Consider the following 17,901-nt stretch of genomic DNA (forward strand, 5'->3'; position numbering starts at 1 on the left):
CTGGCTGAACTCGACTGACTCCCGCAGGGCCTGAAACTCCTTGTGAAGGATTTCAACCAGGGCCAAGCGGGCGTCAAAGCTGGACAATTTGTTATTAATGGACTCCAGAATGTCCACAATATTGGTGGTGGGTGGCGAAGTTGCCTCTGGGGAATCTTCTGGGCGGCTTCTTTTTGTGGACGGCGTTGCTTTGCTGGTGGAGGGAGTCGGCGTCTTGTCTGTTTTCCCCATGACGACTCGCTCAAAACACCCGTCGATGTACCGCAGCAAACTATCCAGGTCCTCTCCACCGTCCTCCAGATTGTTGAAAATAATTTAAGTTAGGCTAAGAAACTACCTATATTTTTTTAGTTTTAAGCCTGTCTAGTTATAAATTGGCGAGAAAAAAAAAGGCTAATCACGCAAATGTTTGCTGATAGAGTCACGCCGCCATTAACGATACTGCCGAGATTCACAAAGTCTCGCGTGACTACAGCATAGTCTCCGTCTCCGTCCATAGTCTCCGTCTCCGTATCAGCAGTACTCTTTACACATGAGCTGGATTAACACATGGAAGGCTTGGCTTGATTTTCAAGTGTTAATATCAGAGTGAATTTTCATTATAGCCATGGGTGCTTGACAGTGTCTGCCAGATTATCTTTCTGTCTGATTCTCCTCATCTCCTTCTGCTTTCTATCGAATCACAATCCACCTGTCAGCTCAAAGCAGATTAGCATTTCCAAAACACATTAACTGCCTCTGCGTGTAGCGAGCGAGGTGACAGACAGCCACACTGTTACAGAGGTGGTGCCGCTGTCGGTGTTAAAAGTTTCACTGTTCAAAGACATTAAGGGAGCTGAGTGAGGAAGCTCCCAGCAGGCAGAATGCAGCAGGGAGGAGAAAACTTTTAAGTGGAGGAAGCAAAGTGAGGAGGATGCAAAGACTTGAGTAAACTGCACGTGCAATAGCAGTTTAGAAATGATCAAGGTCTTTGGCTGTTTAAAGGAGCCCATTATGCCAATTTCCAGCTCCACTTTTTTACTCTTTGACTTATTAAAGTAGCTCTGCATGATTAACAGTTCGAAGTAATCATTTACCTTAATAAAAGGACTTGGTTCATCCTGTCTGAAACAAGCTGCTTTAGCTCCTCTCTTTAAACTGACTTTAATTTCCTCCATCCATCTTAATCCACTTCTCCAATTCATGGGGGATGAAGTCTATCTCAGCTGCCAGTGACCAAACCCCATGACTGTGGGAGGAAGCCAAAGGAAGCCCCCCCCCGTCTGGATACAAATCCGGGACCTGCTTGCTGTGAGGCCATGGAGCTAACCACTGCACTACTGTGCCACCAAGGCTTGATTTCCTGTTGCACATGAACAGAAAATTTGAACAGCAGATGGTTGGGTCTTTTTTACTCGTTACCACCAGCTGTGATGACCATATATGGGATATCCCTTTCTGTCGTCATACAGAGCCGAGTAGTAACTGTCTGAAACCAAGTGTTTAGAGATGCCTGAATCCTGAGCTTTTAGCTCACAGGGATCACATTTACATATGCTGATGTTAATATTTCAAACTTTGGTCATGTTTAATATGAGAATGCACCAACATAAGAGCATGCATATGGCAGAAATATGACCAAGTGTAAACGATGCCCTTTACAGAATAAAACCCAAATCAGTATCACTATCCTAATTGTGGCTTAGATAAGTCAAACCTTTACTGTAACAGACATGAACACATACAAAGGTTTGCATAAATGACTCCAGAAAACTGACAGGGAAGAATTTACACTACTGTGAAGTATCCATTTAAAGTAGAAATGGCTTCTATATATGATTTTTCTTCTTTTCATAAGGAATTTTCTTGGGATACCCTGTTTCAAATTGGTAATTTTGTGCAGTCACCTGAAGCTACATGCGACTCAGCGCATCAGTTTTAATTAAAGCTTTAGAGGTAAAGTGTCAGACTAGCCTGAAACTATATTAAAAGACATCTGACGGAAATTACACGAATCTACAACAAATCACTTAAAGAACGTATCTTTAGGCTCACAATACTAAGACTATTAATCCATTTTGGATATGGTTGTGGACTGCATTTTTTTTTTTCTCCAGCAATAGCCTCTCAATGCAGAAGTTTATTGGGGGAGTCCACCATTCAGCGCTAGATTCAGACTGTCACTAATAAAGTAGAATACAATAGATTGGTGTGCTTTTATAGTAGGTAAACAGAGTAGCTGTTTGACCACGTGTCCACAACTAGACGTCTTAGTCGGTGCCAGAAATATTTTTTTGATTAATGTGTAGCAGCAAGCCAACAGGTGACCACCAAGCTAACCAGGACTGTTCTGCAGAGAAAAAAGAAAACAGCTGTGTTTTTGATTTTCTGATTTGTCAGAATAAACTAGAATAGAACCAAGCAGTTGAAGCCAGGTGTAACCATATTCTGCATGCTAGCATCAAAGAAATCAAGGCTACTGATGCTAAGGTTAGCCGAACTATGCAAACGTTTCAGTGAGGAATGTGATTAACACAGAGCTCCTAAAATACACATGAAGTATTCGATTGGCCTGTGTTTAACTTTGTCCATTTAAAGCGTGCTCAGTTTTAAATGCTTTCTGAGGGTTTTCTGTATTTCATACTAGTCGACTAGTCTAATTTTTTCTCGTTTAAACGACTAGCAGATTAGTCGCCAGGAACATCCCTGGTACACATCCAGCCCTCATGGTATCATGACTTTGTTTTTTTTTTAGTTCTAGTTTGGTCTCTGACCTCTAAGAAGATATTTGGCTCTTTAGCTGCGAAATGCTCCGTTACGTTCACCAGCTAACACGTTGAGCTTGATGTTTGGGCCGGTAGCGCAGTGAGCCATTTTTGTACATACGGCTGCCTACTGGCACCAAAGATGCTTTGAGTGGTGAGAGTGAACTAAAAGAAATGAGCAAAATCTTACAATGAACCATCACCGGAATCTTTAAGCGACCACCCACGACCTTTGACATTGCTTTCTTTCTGCCATGATAAACCTTTTCTGTCAACAGTGATTAAATTTAAAACTGTTGAATGTTTGTTTTTTGTTTTTTTTTGTGACATGAATGAAAATTTCTATGGATGCAATCAGTGTATACTGTATAATTAGACGACTGAACTCACAAACATAAACGAGAACTTGAGAGGTGTTTAAAAAAACAGACAGTTACTGAATAATAGTGGGAAACATGAAAAAGGTAAATATAAAATATCCATGGATGGCTCTTGTTGGATCTTTTGAAATTCAGGCAAAACTTCTCACAGGTATTTGAGTTTACCCCCTACTCTTTCTCCAGGTGAAATCCAAACACAAGCGGACATAGTTTCACATTTTCCCTGCCCATGCACAATAAAAAATACTGTTACCTCCATTATTTCTGACATTTCAACATTAGCCAGAAATTGTTACAAAGACATTAATTCAGTGTTTACATTTTTGAATATTTACAGTTGCTTAAACAAGTATATCAACACCTTAAAGTCCAACACTGTTGCCCGATTGTATCGGTGTATTCACATTTTGCATTAAGCAACAGAAAATTGTTGTTCTTTGCTTTTCACGTGCTGCAGAGCCACTTCTGCCAGAGAAGTGTCTGAGTGGCTCCTGAGTGCACTGAAAAGTCCCAAGGCATGTCAAGATGTGTATGTCTGCAACTTCGGCTCCAAAAACCCAGCAGCACATCAGGTCTCCAGTTAAATGAAATACTCCTTTGGGTTTTCAGTGGAGAGATTCTGGGAGTCAGCCTGGTTGTTAAAAGGAAAGTCTTGGCTGTCCTCCTGTTTGACTCCCTTCACTTCCTTGCTTCGATATGTGTCCTTCTTCCGGTAGAGGAATCTGGCCGTTATCGCCAGGGCAGTCACGATCACAAAGATGACTACTGCGATGACACCTGAAAGGCAGGGGGATTTAATGAGATATCAGATATGTCTTTACAAATTTCAACATGGGTGAATGTTCTGATTTTAATCATAGCTGTTGCCTTTAAAGCAAACTCTTTCCCCTGTAGTTCCATTTCTAAGTGTTTTGATTATCTTGCTAATCTCACTTTAGAGAACATTAAACACCAGTTTAAATCTTTTGAATCTCTTCTGCTCTGCTGAGCACATTTGGGAATACGAGAGCAGGTTTCATTTAATTGGAATTCCAGAATCCATCCGAAATCAATTTCATACTACATTACATCATAAAGTGACCACACATTTTAAGATAAGAGAGAAAGAGGTTTTCCCATCAGCAAATCATCTCTACATTGGTTTAATTAGGTTGGCTGCCCTTTGTGTACTGGACGGTTTAATGGACAGTTTTAAATGACTTTTCTGAGTCTCACCTTTTCTATCTACACAATTATAGATTGAACCTTTTCAGTCTTCACTTTGAATCAATCCGTGCTGGCAGAGCAGCAAAGTTTTAAATGAGTTTTAAATGGACTCCTGCCTGGCACATCATTTTACTCTTTTTTGGAGTTCAACCTCTCTCCACAACTTTATTCACACGAATAAAACTTGAACTCATCACTTAAAAAAAAAAAAACAGGCACCAGAAAAGCACATTAAATTTGATTATTTTAGTGAAAGGCAATATGATTGACATGGCAACCCTTTTCCACTAAGGCAGTGCTGGTGCCCAATCTTCCATCAAAAAAAGACAGCCCGTGATGCCGGGCTATACATCTTTGGACCTCAGCAAAGCCCAGATTCTGTCTGCAATCATTCTCCTCACACAGAAATCACATAAACCTCTCAAAATGTGGGTAACAAGGCATAACTGGCTACACACCAGCACTGCATTGGTGGAAAACAGCTGTAAGTGAAATTGAGTCCAGTGAAGAAGATACGAAGGTAAAACAGTCTAGTACCTCCAATAAGAGCCGAGTCAGTCCTGATGGAATTGACTAAAGGTTGACCTGAACCCACTGAACCAGACTGGTCTACAGGGGAGAGAGAGGAAAAGAGAAAGGTGGAGAAGGATATGGACAAGAATATGAAAAACCAAAGGATGCCGAGGATAAAAACAAGTAAGAAGAGACGAAATCATTTACAGTGGAAGAAAGCAGCACAACAAGAGGCAAAATTGGAATAAAGGAACGAATAAGATCAAATCAGTCGCAAATGAAAACCAGAGACTTGATCAAAACATAATTCAGATCAGAGAAGATTACTTTAGCTCTACAAGTGTCTGGAGTAAAGCACTGCAAACTGGATTAGAAAGAGCCCAAAGGATGGAAATCCCAAATGAATCTCCTGTGTGTCTCAAATTAATTAAAGCATCAGTCATACTGTCATTAGACTTCCAAAACAAGCAGCATACTTCATGTAATTAGTGAACCATTTATGAGCTGGAAAAGCAGCTTTCATCCAGTTTCAGTACAAAAATTAAAGACAGCAGGAGATGTATGCCACTCTAATCATTGAATAAACTCCAAATCCCAATCCCAGATCTGTTTCTATTATATGGCATCAGACACGCCTTTGTAGTAAAGTGTTCTTTATACTTCTAGTGTCATAGAGCCATCAGTTACAATGGCCTTCAGCATCTATCCTGGGAAGTAAATAGTTTGATATTATTATGATTAAATGCATTGTTGATATAGCTCCAGTGGGGTTGAAGTTTTATTATGAGCAAAAAAAAAAAGATTTGAATGGTAAATTGGAATGACTGGAGCAGTGCAGGTTGTAATGACATATAACAAAAGCTTTGTATTTGACACTTTAACCTAGAGCTGCATAAATGTGCCTCAGATTGGCAAAACTGCACAGTGACTGTTACCAGCTGCACCGAGTGGAGCGTTTCTTGTTATCCTTATTTTTTTGGAGTTTGAAATGAAACTCCAAACTGGAAGAATCATTTTGGACTGTTCTACTTTCACGCCATTGTGGACAAGTCACATCAGTCTGCATGTATCATGGCTCAGTTTAGAAGCCTACTTAAGATTCAAAATGTAACCATCCTCTTCTTCTAAAACTGTGTCTATTGATAACATTAAAAACATTTTTTTAACTGGACTTCAGGAGGAAGGGTGAGAAAAGTCTGAAAGTACAGGATGCTCTTATTACTCCAATATCTTTCAGATATTTTCCCACATAATGGTTCAAACCTTTCAAACTAAAATGTGACATTTGCTTAAAGCAAAACTCAGACATATTCACCTAAAACTTTCAATAAATGTAACCTCATATTTTGAAACACGAACCAAAAATAATTGGAGGTCAGATGTTTCCTTCTCTCACCTGACAGGTGGTGTGTGTTCTCAGCTGAGTAGGGATTGGCCGAAGCTGCAGAGCCACAGTTGGACTGAGTTAAAGGTCCAAAGATGATGACAGGGCTGGAGTCAGGGTGCAGCAGAGCTGCTTTCAAAGGGCTGATGGTGTTAAAGTGGACCACTGACAGGCAACCTGTAAAACCGAGGGATGCCAACCTGGCCAGGTCTGCATCCAAGCCATCAGACTCTGGAGGGAGGGAGGGAGGGAGAGAGAGACAGTGTGTATAAAATAGAATACCCACAATGATACAAACTAGAAGTGAATCAAATTAAATAAAAATAAGGGAGGGGGGAAAAAAAAAGTTCAGAATTAAAAAAGCAGAAAAAAATAAGCAAAAATGGAAAACCGAGACACAAGAAACATGCAGAGAGGGAAACACAGGAGACACTGGAAAGGATAAGTAAAAAAAAAACAATGCAATTTATCCAAAGGACACAAAACATTGTGTACAACAAAACCATGACACTGCATTAACAAAAAGAAGCACCAACAGACATACATGAACTACTGTGTCTCTTCCTTTATAAATTTAATACTAATGGACCACTCAGTAAAATTCAGGATTCAGGTTGTTTTTATAATAAAGCACATAATTTGCTGCATCATCTTCCAATTAAATATTATGAATGTATGTACCAATGTTCATAATTAATAGCTGAATTAAATTAAGAGTAAAAATTTATGAGGCCCAATGGGCACACGTTTTTTTTTTTTTTTTATTAGTTGAATCCATGTCTGTGGAAACTGCCGCATGCTAAAGCAGTTTAACATGCAGCAGTGCAGATGCAGTGTCATCTGATTATCCACCCATCCATCCATCTTCTTCCACTTTTCCAATTCAGGATGGGCAGAGGGGTGCAGCTGTCACAGAGTGACAGGCAGGCGGGGTGCACCCTGGACAGGTCGCCGATGTTCAGGGCTCACCCGATTATCATATACACATAATTTTAAAAGTGACAAATTCTCCATTTATTTACTGGCAGCACACAGAGACGGACTCACTGACTCGTGGCTTTATTCATTCTTAGCAGTATGTTAACTTGAACTGGTTAAGCATCCCTAAAGAAAATGCAAATCAGTTGCAGTTGCAGAATGGGATGCTTACTTGGGTAACGGCACCAGCAGGACACAAATTGATACTGCCATGTAAGGACTGCAATGCCAAATACTGCAGTGCCCTGAATGGCCACTAGTGCATGGTTCAAAACGCAAGGTTAAACCCATTAATATGTAAAAATACCTGTATTTACATCCAAAATGCATGTTTACATCAACAGTTTCAGTTGTTATAAGTATATTCTCTCTTAGTCAGAACCACAGGATGGATCTTTTTTTTTTAATTTTTAACCCAACCATTACATTTTTTAAAACTTAAAGCAGCCACTTTGACAGCTGGATAAGTAGATGCCTGTTTGGCTTCTCCTCCACTTATTCAAGTCACTTAACTGGACTTCTCAACTTTTTAAAACTGTTTGCTGCATTTTTAATGCAAGTATCTGACTAATATTATGCTTTGCTAAGTGGTTAATTGGTGGTACCAAGAGCCCATCTAAGAAGTCAGCACCAGTTCTGGTGAGTTAAACTCTAATATTGTCTTTGTATGTCTGTAAGTCTCTCCATGGATGCATGCTACTAAGCTAAGCTAACTTCACCCTCTCACAGTGACTTCTCGCTCTGAAAAACAAAGGTGGGGATAGCCATATGTCACGATCCCTGTGATTGGTCAAATTTAAGGCTACAATACTTAGTTTTTATTGTACAGTAGTTTGAGTTTGTTGAGATTTCTCGTTATTCCAGTGTTTATAGTTTAGATATTTGTCGCTCTCTTTTTTTTTTTTTGCTCTGTTGTAGTCCTGGTTTAATGGCCTAATGTTTTGGCCGCCCTTGTATCTGGCACTGTTTGATCTCCTTTTTGGACTTTGCTGTAATTCTGGGATTTGGTCACAGCAGTAAATGCTGCTTTTTGCTGTAAATTCTGAAATTCAGTTTACAATGTACATGATTACCAAGAATCGAAAGTTAAAGCATCAAAACTGATCTCTACAAATCAATAGGTGGGTATGTTCATCTTTTATATGAAGCAAAATGCTCATCAGCATCCACCCACTCACCTCCATTACAGCAGACAGTCAGTTATTCTGCTTTCAGTCTGCACCCGTCACGTTATGAGACTCTCTCCATCTCTGTTCATTTTATTGACTTAAATCCCTCCATCATTCACCTCTGCTCCTTCACAGCAGTGTAAACAGCAGCTGTGAAAGCCCACATTAATGCTGGAAGCAGCTGCATCAGTATCTGTTCAGATGACTGAGAGGTGACTGCGGTTTTACCAGCACACATCTGCATGTTGATGAGAGCAGCAGGAGACACTTCTGCAGCCTGTAAGCCCCTCTCAGCTGACACTCTTCACTACATCCCCTCTCTCCCCGAGTTTGTCTTTCTGTATTCCTTCCGGGTCCATTAGTTAGGCTGATGGATGTCAGGGTTGGAGGACAGTGACAGAAAATCCACTTTCCTTATGTTTTCCTGATCCTGATCTGAATCGCTGCCTCCTCTAGTTTGACAGAGGGGTAACATGCTGGCATGACAGGCTTAAAACATGGTGTGCTGTACTAGAGTATATTACAATACACAGTACTGGTGCTTTACATCACCTGTTTCTTAAATGTAATTGTTATAACTGATCACAATGTCACTGCACAGGAAGATTCAGGCAACGTTCTTGTGTGGAATCCAGTTAAGGTTTTCTGAGATTGGTTAAGGGCCAACACAAAAACTAAGTAAACTGCATCACATAAATGAGCATGTAAGTTCACACTCACTACTTATATCCCACCAAAGTGGTTCCTTTCAACACCAGTTTATATTTGCAAAATTGATAATTTTCTTTCATGATATATCTTAAAAGAGTACTGATGGCCTCCTCTGGAACATGGTATGTAAAGATGATTTTTCTTTTATTTCTCTTACTGCAGCCTGTGGTCGCTCAGCCTCTTATTCACAGCTTATATTCTCAGTCCATCTTTGATAGAGCCACTGAGGGAGGAATTACTGTCTTTTTTTTATTGTAACTGTAATCTCATCCCATCACTGTTTCAGGTCTCTGTCCAGGACTATAGTGGAACTGGAAGAAGCAATGCACTGAAGAACTGGCAAAACACAGCTGCTTCCTATTTAAAGGCTATGTGTAAGAGGCATATTCAAGTAGTTAGAATGAGACTTCCAGGGAGGTTCACTTTGCTAGTTGCTTTTGCAAAAAAAAAAAAAAAAAAAAGACAGCCGGCTTATTCGAGAGGGACCCAGAGTAGAGCCGCTACTTCTCCACATCAAAAGAAGTTTGGTTCAGACTTCTAATTAGGATGCCTCCTGGTCGAGGTGTTCCAGGCATGTCCTATGGGGAGGAGGCCCATGGGGCAGGCCTAGGACACACTGGGGAGGTTAAGTCTTTTGGCTGGTCTGGGAACACTTCAGTGTTCTCCTGGATGAGCTGGAGGAAGTGGCTGGGGAGTGGGAGGGGTCTGGGCTTCTCTGCTTAAACTGCTGCCTCTACGACCTGGGCCCGGAAAAGTGGCAGAAAATGGATGGATGGCTCAATTTATGAAGACTAATAACTAATGTGCATCCATGCCAGTTCTTTGCATGATACAGTTCAGATTTATCCAGACAGATTAAATCCAGCCCTATTCCCAGGCCACAGTTGTAAATAAGAAATTGTTCTTAAGGTTTAAATAAAATAAATTAGGTTTAAATAAAATAAATTAGAATAGTAGAATAGAATGCCCTTATCGTCATTATACAGAATGCACAATGAGATTGGTTACAACTATCCAAAAATATTTTTTGTATGAATACGTAGTATCATATTTGCAGATAACATGACATTCCTTTAGAAATGTTCCTTTCTTCCTCTTAGGAATGAAAATCTTTTTCATTTTAAAGGCTGCAGAGTCTTCAACTCAACCACAAAAAAGAATTAAGTTCATGTAAACACAAAAAACCTACTTAAAAATACCTTTTATTTACATCTTGACTCAACATTACGAAGCACTCATCACTCTAACGAAAATATCCTGCTAACAGCTCTGGTTCCACGCCAGGCTCATGCTGAGAGCCAGACAGCAAATATTTAAGAGCTGTTATCAAATGAGTGTGAATCTGAGTGCTTCTCCTTACTCACCGTGCACTCTGCCCAACACCAGTGACTTGATGGCATTAAATTCCCCATCAGACGTCAGGTTGAAGTGCTCTCTGGCATTTTGATCAATCTGAAAACGAACACAAAAATATATTTCATCAGTGCCGGTTAAACTATAAGAAATGGACATTCGTTCAGTCTTAAATTTGTAAAATATAATACAATAAATGGTAAATTAAAGGCAACAAAAGTACCAAAAAAACACAAATTAAGACATTTGGACACAAACTGATGATAAATTAATAAAAGGAAAGTTTTTGAAATACTAGAAGAATAAGATAACTGAAAGTTGAAAGTGCATCAACTTGGGAATAAACAGCTGGAAGTGGAATAAGATCAAATTAAAATTCTCAGTGAGTTTTACTTTCATGCCAGTCATTACTTTTTCAGTCTGTGGCGATCTGAATCTGGAGCTCCATTCCTTTCAAATTTGACTTTTTTTTTTTTTAACTGTTCAGCTTTCCCTTTATCTCACCAGCTCAAAGTGAGAAATACAGTCCAAACTTGCAGTGAAAAACAGTCATCCAGAGTGAAATTCTCCACTGGAGATTATTTTAATTAGGGCTGCTCCACAGAGAGTATCTCACTGTGTGTCTGTGAAAAGGAAAACCTAACCAAAATCACAAGTTTCCATTAAAAAAAAACATACTTTTGTAGGTCTGAGTTATAAATGATGATTACTTTAATAAGGCATCGGCTGTTTGAAGTAACATTTACTTGAAGTCATACCGTTAATCTTCGCTACCTTAAAGGACCCGCGGGGTGTATTTACAAGATTTATTAGCAGGAATGGAAAAAGTATTCAGGCATGTCCTACTAAGAGGAGGCTCCAGGACAGACCCAAGACACCTATCCCTGGTGTTCCCCCAAAAGTGCTGAAGGAGGCAGGTGGGGAGACAGAGGACTGGGCAACTTTGCTTAGACTTTCTGCAGAGCCAGTAGCTACAGACCTCCAAACTTAATGCAGAGGATTAGCTCAAGAACAGTGTGCAGAGAGCTTCAATGGAATTTCAGTGGGTTTACATGGCTGAGCAGCTGTATTCAAGCCTTCCACCACCAAGTGCAAAGTGCCAAGTGCAGTGGTGTAGTGTAAAGCACGCTGCTACTGGACCCTAGAGCAGTGGAGACGTGTTTCTGGAGTGATGAATCACGCTTCTCTGTCTGGCAATCCAATGGATGAGTCTGGGTTTGGTAATTGCCAGGAGAAAGGTACTTCTCTGTCTGCACTGACCCAAGTGTAGATTATGGTGTGAGGTTGTTCTCCAGGAGTTGGGCTCGGCCCCTCAGTTCCAGTAAAAGGAACTCTTAAAGCTTCAGCGTACCAAGACATTTTGGACAATTTCATGCTCCCAACTTTGTGGGAACAGTTTGGGGATGGCCCCTTCCTGCTCCAACATGACTGCACACCAGTGCAAAAAGCAGGTCCATAAAGACACAGATGAGCCAGTTTGGTGTGGAAGAATTTGACTGGCCTGCACAGTCCTGACCTCAACCCGACGGAACACCTTTGGGATGAATTAGAGCAGAGACTGTGAACCAGGCCTTCTTATCCAACATCAGTGTCTGACCTCACAAATGGAAGAATGGTCAAAAATTCCCATAAACACTCCTAAACCTGTGGAAAGCCTTCTCACAAGAGTTGAAACTGTTTTAGCTGCAAAGGGTGGGCTGACATTATATTAAACCCTGTGGATTAAGAATGGGATGTCACTAAAGTTCATATCCACCTGAAGGCAGACAAGCAAATACTTTTGGCAATATAGTGTACTTTACTAACACATTTGCTTGTTCTGCTAATATAAAAATAAGGTAAGCTCATATAGCTTTAACAACAGGTTTTCACATATTATAACCTGAATTGTTTCTGTTTAACAGGAAATTCTCCTTTGCTGTCTCAATTAGGTGCAGTGTGTAAAAAACAAGGAACAATGATAAGTCCAGAACTTTATGTTGCTGTCTCTGAAAAACTTTGATATATTATTTTAAAGATCTAATGGAGTGAGTCAGTAAACCTGAAGGAAACTAAACACTGGCCCCTCTGATAAGAGCACAGAAAGAGCGGGCATGATGTATTAGTAGCCCAGGGAGATTTAGTGATTCATTTTTCATCTGCTCAGGGGAGAAGATATGATGGTGTTCAACTGTGAGACCACTTTGGAGAGTGTATGCTGCTGGCCATCAGGAAACAGCTGGGTGACAATCGATGAAGGTCACCTGATGTTCCCGAAGCATGTTGTAACAATGTAATGATTCAAGCTGATGGAAACTGGTAAGATGAGATGCGACTCATATTTCACTGGAGTCTTGACAAACTGCATCAAGACGAGGTCACCTTATATTTCATCTCAGAGTGTTGATAATTATAGAGACATTCAGGCTGCTGACTCCCAGTTAGATTAAGTTTACCTCATCTATCATCTGAGGCTCTTGTTAACAAGATGTTAACGCTCATGAGATTCAGATATTTTGAAGACAATCCATATTTCATCTGCAGCTGTTTTAGTGTGCGGTTAATTCCTGCCACCCCTCCACAGCTCTGCAGTAATAACTGCAGCTTCATTACAAGTCCTCCAACTAAGTTAACACAGCGGTCATTTCTTCCCATTTGGAAATGTTGTGAGCCTTGCTGAAACGATATGATGTGACTGGATTGAACTGAAAAGAAGTTCATTAAAAGACAACTGAGAACCGGCAGAGGTGGGGACACAAATCATTTTAAATCACCAAATGTGTCTTGTGTTTGTGGGGAAACTGCAATATTATTCATTTAAGGTCAGCGGTTTCAGGATTATTCTGCATGTTTTGATTAATGGTGAAGGAAGTAAAGGAAGGAGCCTTTGTACAGCTGTGTTATTAAAGTTAACCAGACTACAACAAGAAGGGAACCTCAGGTGTCAATGCTTAAAGGTCATTGTGTCGGTGACAAATAAAAGCTGTGCGCCACATTTGAAACAGCATACAGATGGAAGTCTTCAGAAGAAGACTCTTTGTTTATTTGTTTTTGGGGTCTTCACCTTGAAGCTGAATTAAAACCAACATAAATACGTGTTTGAGGCTGCAAGAGGGAGCACATTTACATTTCTATGGAAGTCTATGGACCACAAAAAACAGCAGGTTTAAGAAAGATGGGTTTTAGTAAACAGTACTGACTGACAACGAGAGCACAATGGCAGATCTAAAACAACAGATGTTCAGGCAGGAACTGTAAAACATTTAGATAATCTTTAAAATAATCTAATAATAATAAAATAATCAGATCATATTACGTTTTGTCTCCATCTGGTGGTGGAAAAAAAAAACTTTTATTTTGAAATGGCTAAAAAGAGATTACCCTGTGCTGTCACTTCAGAGCTGCCAAAGGCGAATGGGCAGCATCGTTAGTGAGAAGCATCTCGTCTCACACGCAAGTCTGTGCTCGCTCGTGCAGAATCCCTGCTTTTGAAGTTATGTCACGTATTATATTGTATGCTGCATACTGTACGTGAGCTAAACTATATGTTTTAAATGTGTGTTTTTTTTTACCTGCACAGACACAGACTCTGTCAGCCTCCTGATGGTAACAGTGTGCAGCTGTCCATTGGCCAGGCTCCTCACTTTGCTCCTCAGCACTTCAGCATCTCTGTTGCTGTCCAGCTTGTATCTCACCTCCAGCTTATCTTCAGCACACAAACACACAGTTTTCCCACATTAAACTTTTTTTTTTTTTGATTGATGAAAACATCCATGTCTTCTTATACAACCTTTACTTTTCTTAAGAATGTTTTTTTTGTAACCTTAGATTCTCATCTTTCAGCTTCATCACTGAGTTAATAAAGCTTTCCATTTTAAGAGGATTAAGAGGTAATTCCCTGTCAATAACAAAACTCCAAATCTAATTAATTTTCTTAATATACAGAGCATTAGGAGCGGATTTATGGAAAGCAACGCTATTTCTTTGGGCTTTGAAGATTAAAACGAAGGATATGAAATTATACATTGTCCTTCAAACGTATGCATATTATCGGTATAATATTTTTCAATTATAAATAATCCCTTAAGAAACATTTCATGATTTTGATTCACCTTTTAATTAGGTGTGTTTACCAAAAAGGAATAATTACTCGATGCATTAAAGCTCATTCACTGAGCTACTGTTTCTGATAACACGGTTTATGCATAAATTCTTGAAAGCAAGACTTAAGTGATTAACAATGAATATCTGTGTTTTGGCTGAAGAAGGTTTAAGTGTAGCAAAGGGCCAAAAGAAATAAGTGGAACAAGAGAAAGCTCTTAAGGATTTCACTAGACACTTTTAAGCACATTTACCTGTCGACTCCACGGTCAGGACGAGGCTGGAATAACTCAGAGGAAGCCGATAGACAGCAGAGCATTAGCACCAGAAAAAAATCCATTTACAGCTAATCTAGCAACAAAGTGCCAATTTTATTAGACTACTGAATGCTGAAAAATGCCATTCCAAATTCAAAGTGCCTCTGTTGCAACTCTCACAAGCCACGACATGATTATTTGACACAAAATTTTAGTGAGTGTTCAGCCGTTTTATTCAGAAACACGCTGACTTGCCACCTAAATTCTTATTCCTGCAGCACTTCTTCAAACACAAAACATAATAGCCAGTCCAGCTGGATGGATTAAAAGGCAGTAGAGGGTGATGGGGACGGGGGATCCAGAGAGAGGAAAGATCTGACAGATTCTGTTATCTTGTAAAGCTGCAGAGGAGGAGGAACAGAGAGAGGAGAAGAAGCAGGAGAGGGTAGAGCTTGATATCTGGAAAGAATGAGTGTAAGAGGTGAGGAGAATTATGAAAGCCTTTCTTTTTTGACTATTTCTCCCACACTATTTTTTTGTTTTAGGTTTGAAAGTGTTGTGAAGAAGTGAAATTTAAGGATCTAAGGAAAAGTTCAGATCATTAACAAGACAGAATGAATTGGAAAAAGATGTTCGGAGGGTGAAAGGAGCAAGAGGCAAACAAGGAAGAGTCTCATAAATAACAACCTCTGGTCTGAAGGACCCGGAGGAAAGCAGACCTAACAGGAGATGAAAAAGACATGGAGGAGAACAAATGGAAGGAGAAATGAAATGCAAGGTACCCTTACCCTTAAATTTGTCATCAGGTGTAAAAAAAAAACAAAAAAAAAAACCCTTTGAAAAATCACTTTTTTTTTTTTCTTTCCCCACTGTGTAATTTAGAAAGTCTGGTGTCCTCCTCACCATGCTTATTGATGAGAATGGCCAGGTATTCTCTGTAGTAGGAGCTGACATAGAGAAGCAGAGCTGGACTCTGGTTCGTCCTGAAGCTCAGGGAGACGTTCTCTCCTCTGAGCGTCAGGTCGGAGTAGATGGAGGATGGCAGAGTGCTGCTGTTCCTGCTCAGCTCATAGGGCTCCTTGAAGGTGTAGCTGACAGATGTTCCTGACTTGAAGCTGGCTGACACCTCTGGAAAAAAGGGAAAGGAATCTTGATGATATCTGCCTGCTTGACATTGCCATCTCCCTCCAAAAGGTGGAGGAACAAGATCACCCATCATCTCTGATCAGCAAAGCAGAAAATACAGAAGAGAGACTAGGGGGAAAAAACCCCTCATAAATCTAAGAGTAATATAACAATTAGAATAATTTGAAAAAAAAGAAAAAGGTGTGGATATATCACTCTACAAGACTTGTTGCCACTGATTTTCAGTGTACAACTTCAGTAATTTGGCATACCTCAGCCTGTTTCCCTGCCTTAAGAATGGCTTCTTGACAGCCACCCTTCCATCAAAACCTTCTGATGAGGTTTTGGTGAACAGTGGATGGATCAGCTGAAGGCCAGATGCATCTCTCAGGTGCTGTGTGAGAATTAAATTTTTTTCCCCCTATTTCTTAAGGAAGGAAATGACTTTCAGATTCTGTTCATCTGCTGTAGATAGTTTTTGTTTTTTTGACGGTCTGCCACATCTTCTTTTGTCCTTCATTTGTCCAGTTTCTTCAAATGTTTTTAAGGACAACCTGCAACCCCATCCACCCCCATGGTGAGATATGCCAAGTTTTTAGCTTGTTGGTGAAAAAAATACCTTTTATTCCTTTTGCATTTTTCATAGATTCAACCAAAGAAAGATACAATTTAAAAGTGGGACTTTGCTAAGCAAAAATTATAAAGAAATGAGGGGTGGCTCAAGACTTTTGCACAGCACTGTACATGTGAATGTGTACATGGGCACCTCACTGGACTTTCGCTGTTTACTTCTCTGTTTCAATATTAATTTGCTGCAGATTATTTTAGCTCTATAAGATACTTTTACAGCTTTTAAATAATTTCACACAGCCAAAATAAATTTCATAAGACCACAAGAATGTTCTCAAAATACAAAGTAGCAGCACAAGAAGTAAAACAAATACTAATTACATAAAGTGTTTAAAAACTTTGGCTCCAAGTTTCCCTGCAGTTTTAAACACAGTTGTATCAATACTATTTCCAAAATAAATTAAAGCAGTGAACCACACTTGTGGTACATCAACAGGCTGAAGCAGATGCAGAGAAAGGCAGCAGCTGGAATAAAAGCAGGGTAGAGAGTCCTAACCTGCTGAACTCAATGAAATGTTTGAACCCAGACATTAAGTTCAATGTGAAGACGCATCATTAATGCAGTGAATTTATATCAAACAAATAGTCTCATGATGTTACAAATGTAGCTAACTACCCTTTAACGAGTGTTAAGTGTGGAAAAAGATTCTTTTAATACAGATTAATGTAGACGATTACTCTTTAAACATCCACTCAGAGGCTCTGAATATTTATGACTTCTATTTATTTTATTAGTATAGCCATCCTTTTGAGTTTTATTATTATGATCATTTCTCCTATTAAAGTTCAATTTACAAAAATAAATAAATAAATACTCTAGTGTCTGCATGTTCCAACCGACTTCACAGGGATGTGAACACAGAGTTGATCCTCAGGCTGAAGGACTCGGTCTCCTCCAGCAGCAACAACGAGCCGACACATAACCACAGCTCTAACCTTGGCTTGTGAGACATAAGAGCTTATGAAATTAAATGTAAAGCTGAGGAAAGAGGACAGACACATTAAGTGGCTCTGTGCAGCATGTTGTAAAGTGTTTGTAAAAGGTCTCCTATAGAGACATCAGAGCAGGTGGACCCATTAATGTTGTTCAAGTCAAAAGAAAATATGACAAAAACACGACCTTTTAATGGCTTCAGCTTTTCAAAGACAGACACTCTGTGCAGACAGAATGCGAACTCTTCCTGTCGCTGTCGTCTGTTTTATGGCTGTGACTGATTAAAAAAAATAAGTTTCCTGTTGAGTTTTGCTGAGACAGAAATGAGACTGTCTTTCAAAACCTTCAAATGTTTTAACACAACAGAACCTCTGTAAAAGCGAAATATATCAGTACCTCATTTCTCCAGTTTACACCATGTAAGCCAGTCCAGCCTG

The 17,901-nt window shown here is 39.7% G+C and overlaps 1 protein-coding gene across 3 annotated transcripts in view; it reads right to left on the reverse strand.

Annotated features, from left to right (window-relative positions):
• Window positions 1-542: 542 nt before the first annotated feature.
• The window catches only part of LOC115795488 (contactin-associated protein-like 4), a 128,728-nt gene continuing 111,369 nt past the window's right edge, over window positions 543-17,901 (reverse strand). For 2 of the 3 annotated variants that reach the window (XM_030751434.1, XM_030751436.1), the window contains exons 19-24: window positions 15,679-15,903; window positions 13,990-14,123; window positions 10,450-10,537; window positions 6,240-6,458; window positions 4,868-4,939; window positions 543-3,901 (exon numbers count right to left, since the gene is read on the reverse strand). In XM_030751434.1, coding sequence (XP_030607294.1) covers window positions 3,705-3,901; window positions 4,868-4,939; window positions 6,240-6,458; window positions 10,450-10,537; window positions 13,990-14,123; window positions 15,679-15,903 — 935 coding nt within the window. In that variant the 3' untranslated portion in view covers window positions 543-3,704. The remainder of the gene's footprint in view (window positions 3,902-4,867; window positions 4,940-6,239; window positions 6,459-10,449; window positions 10,538-13,989; window positions 14,124-15,678; window positions 15,904-17,901) is intronic. The other variant, XM_030751435.1, reaches the window with a different exon arrangement.

Source organism: Archocentrus centrarchus, chromosome 17 (genome assembly GCF_007364275.1).
Source record: "Archocentrus centrarchus isolate MPI-CPG fArcCen1 chromosome 17, fArcCen1, whole genome shotgun sequence".
Taxonomy (NCBI): domain Eukaryota; kingdom Metazoa; phylum Chordata; class Actinopteri; order Cichliformes; family Cichlidae; genus Archocentrus; species Archocentrus centrarchus.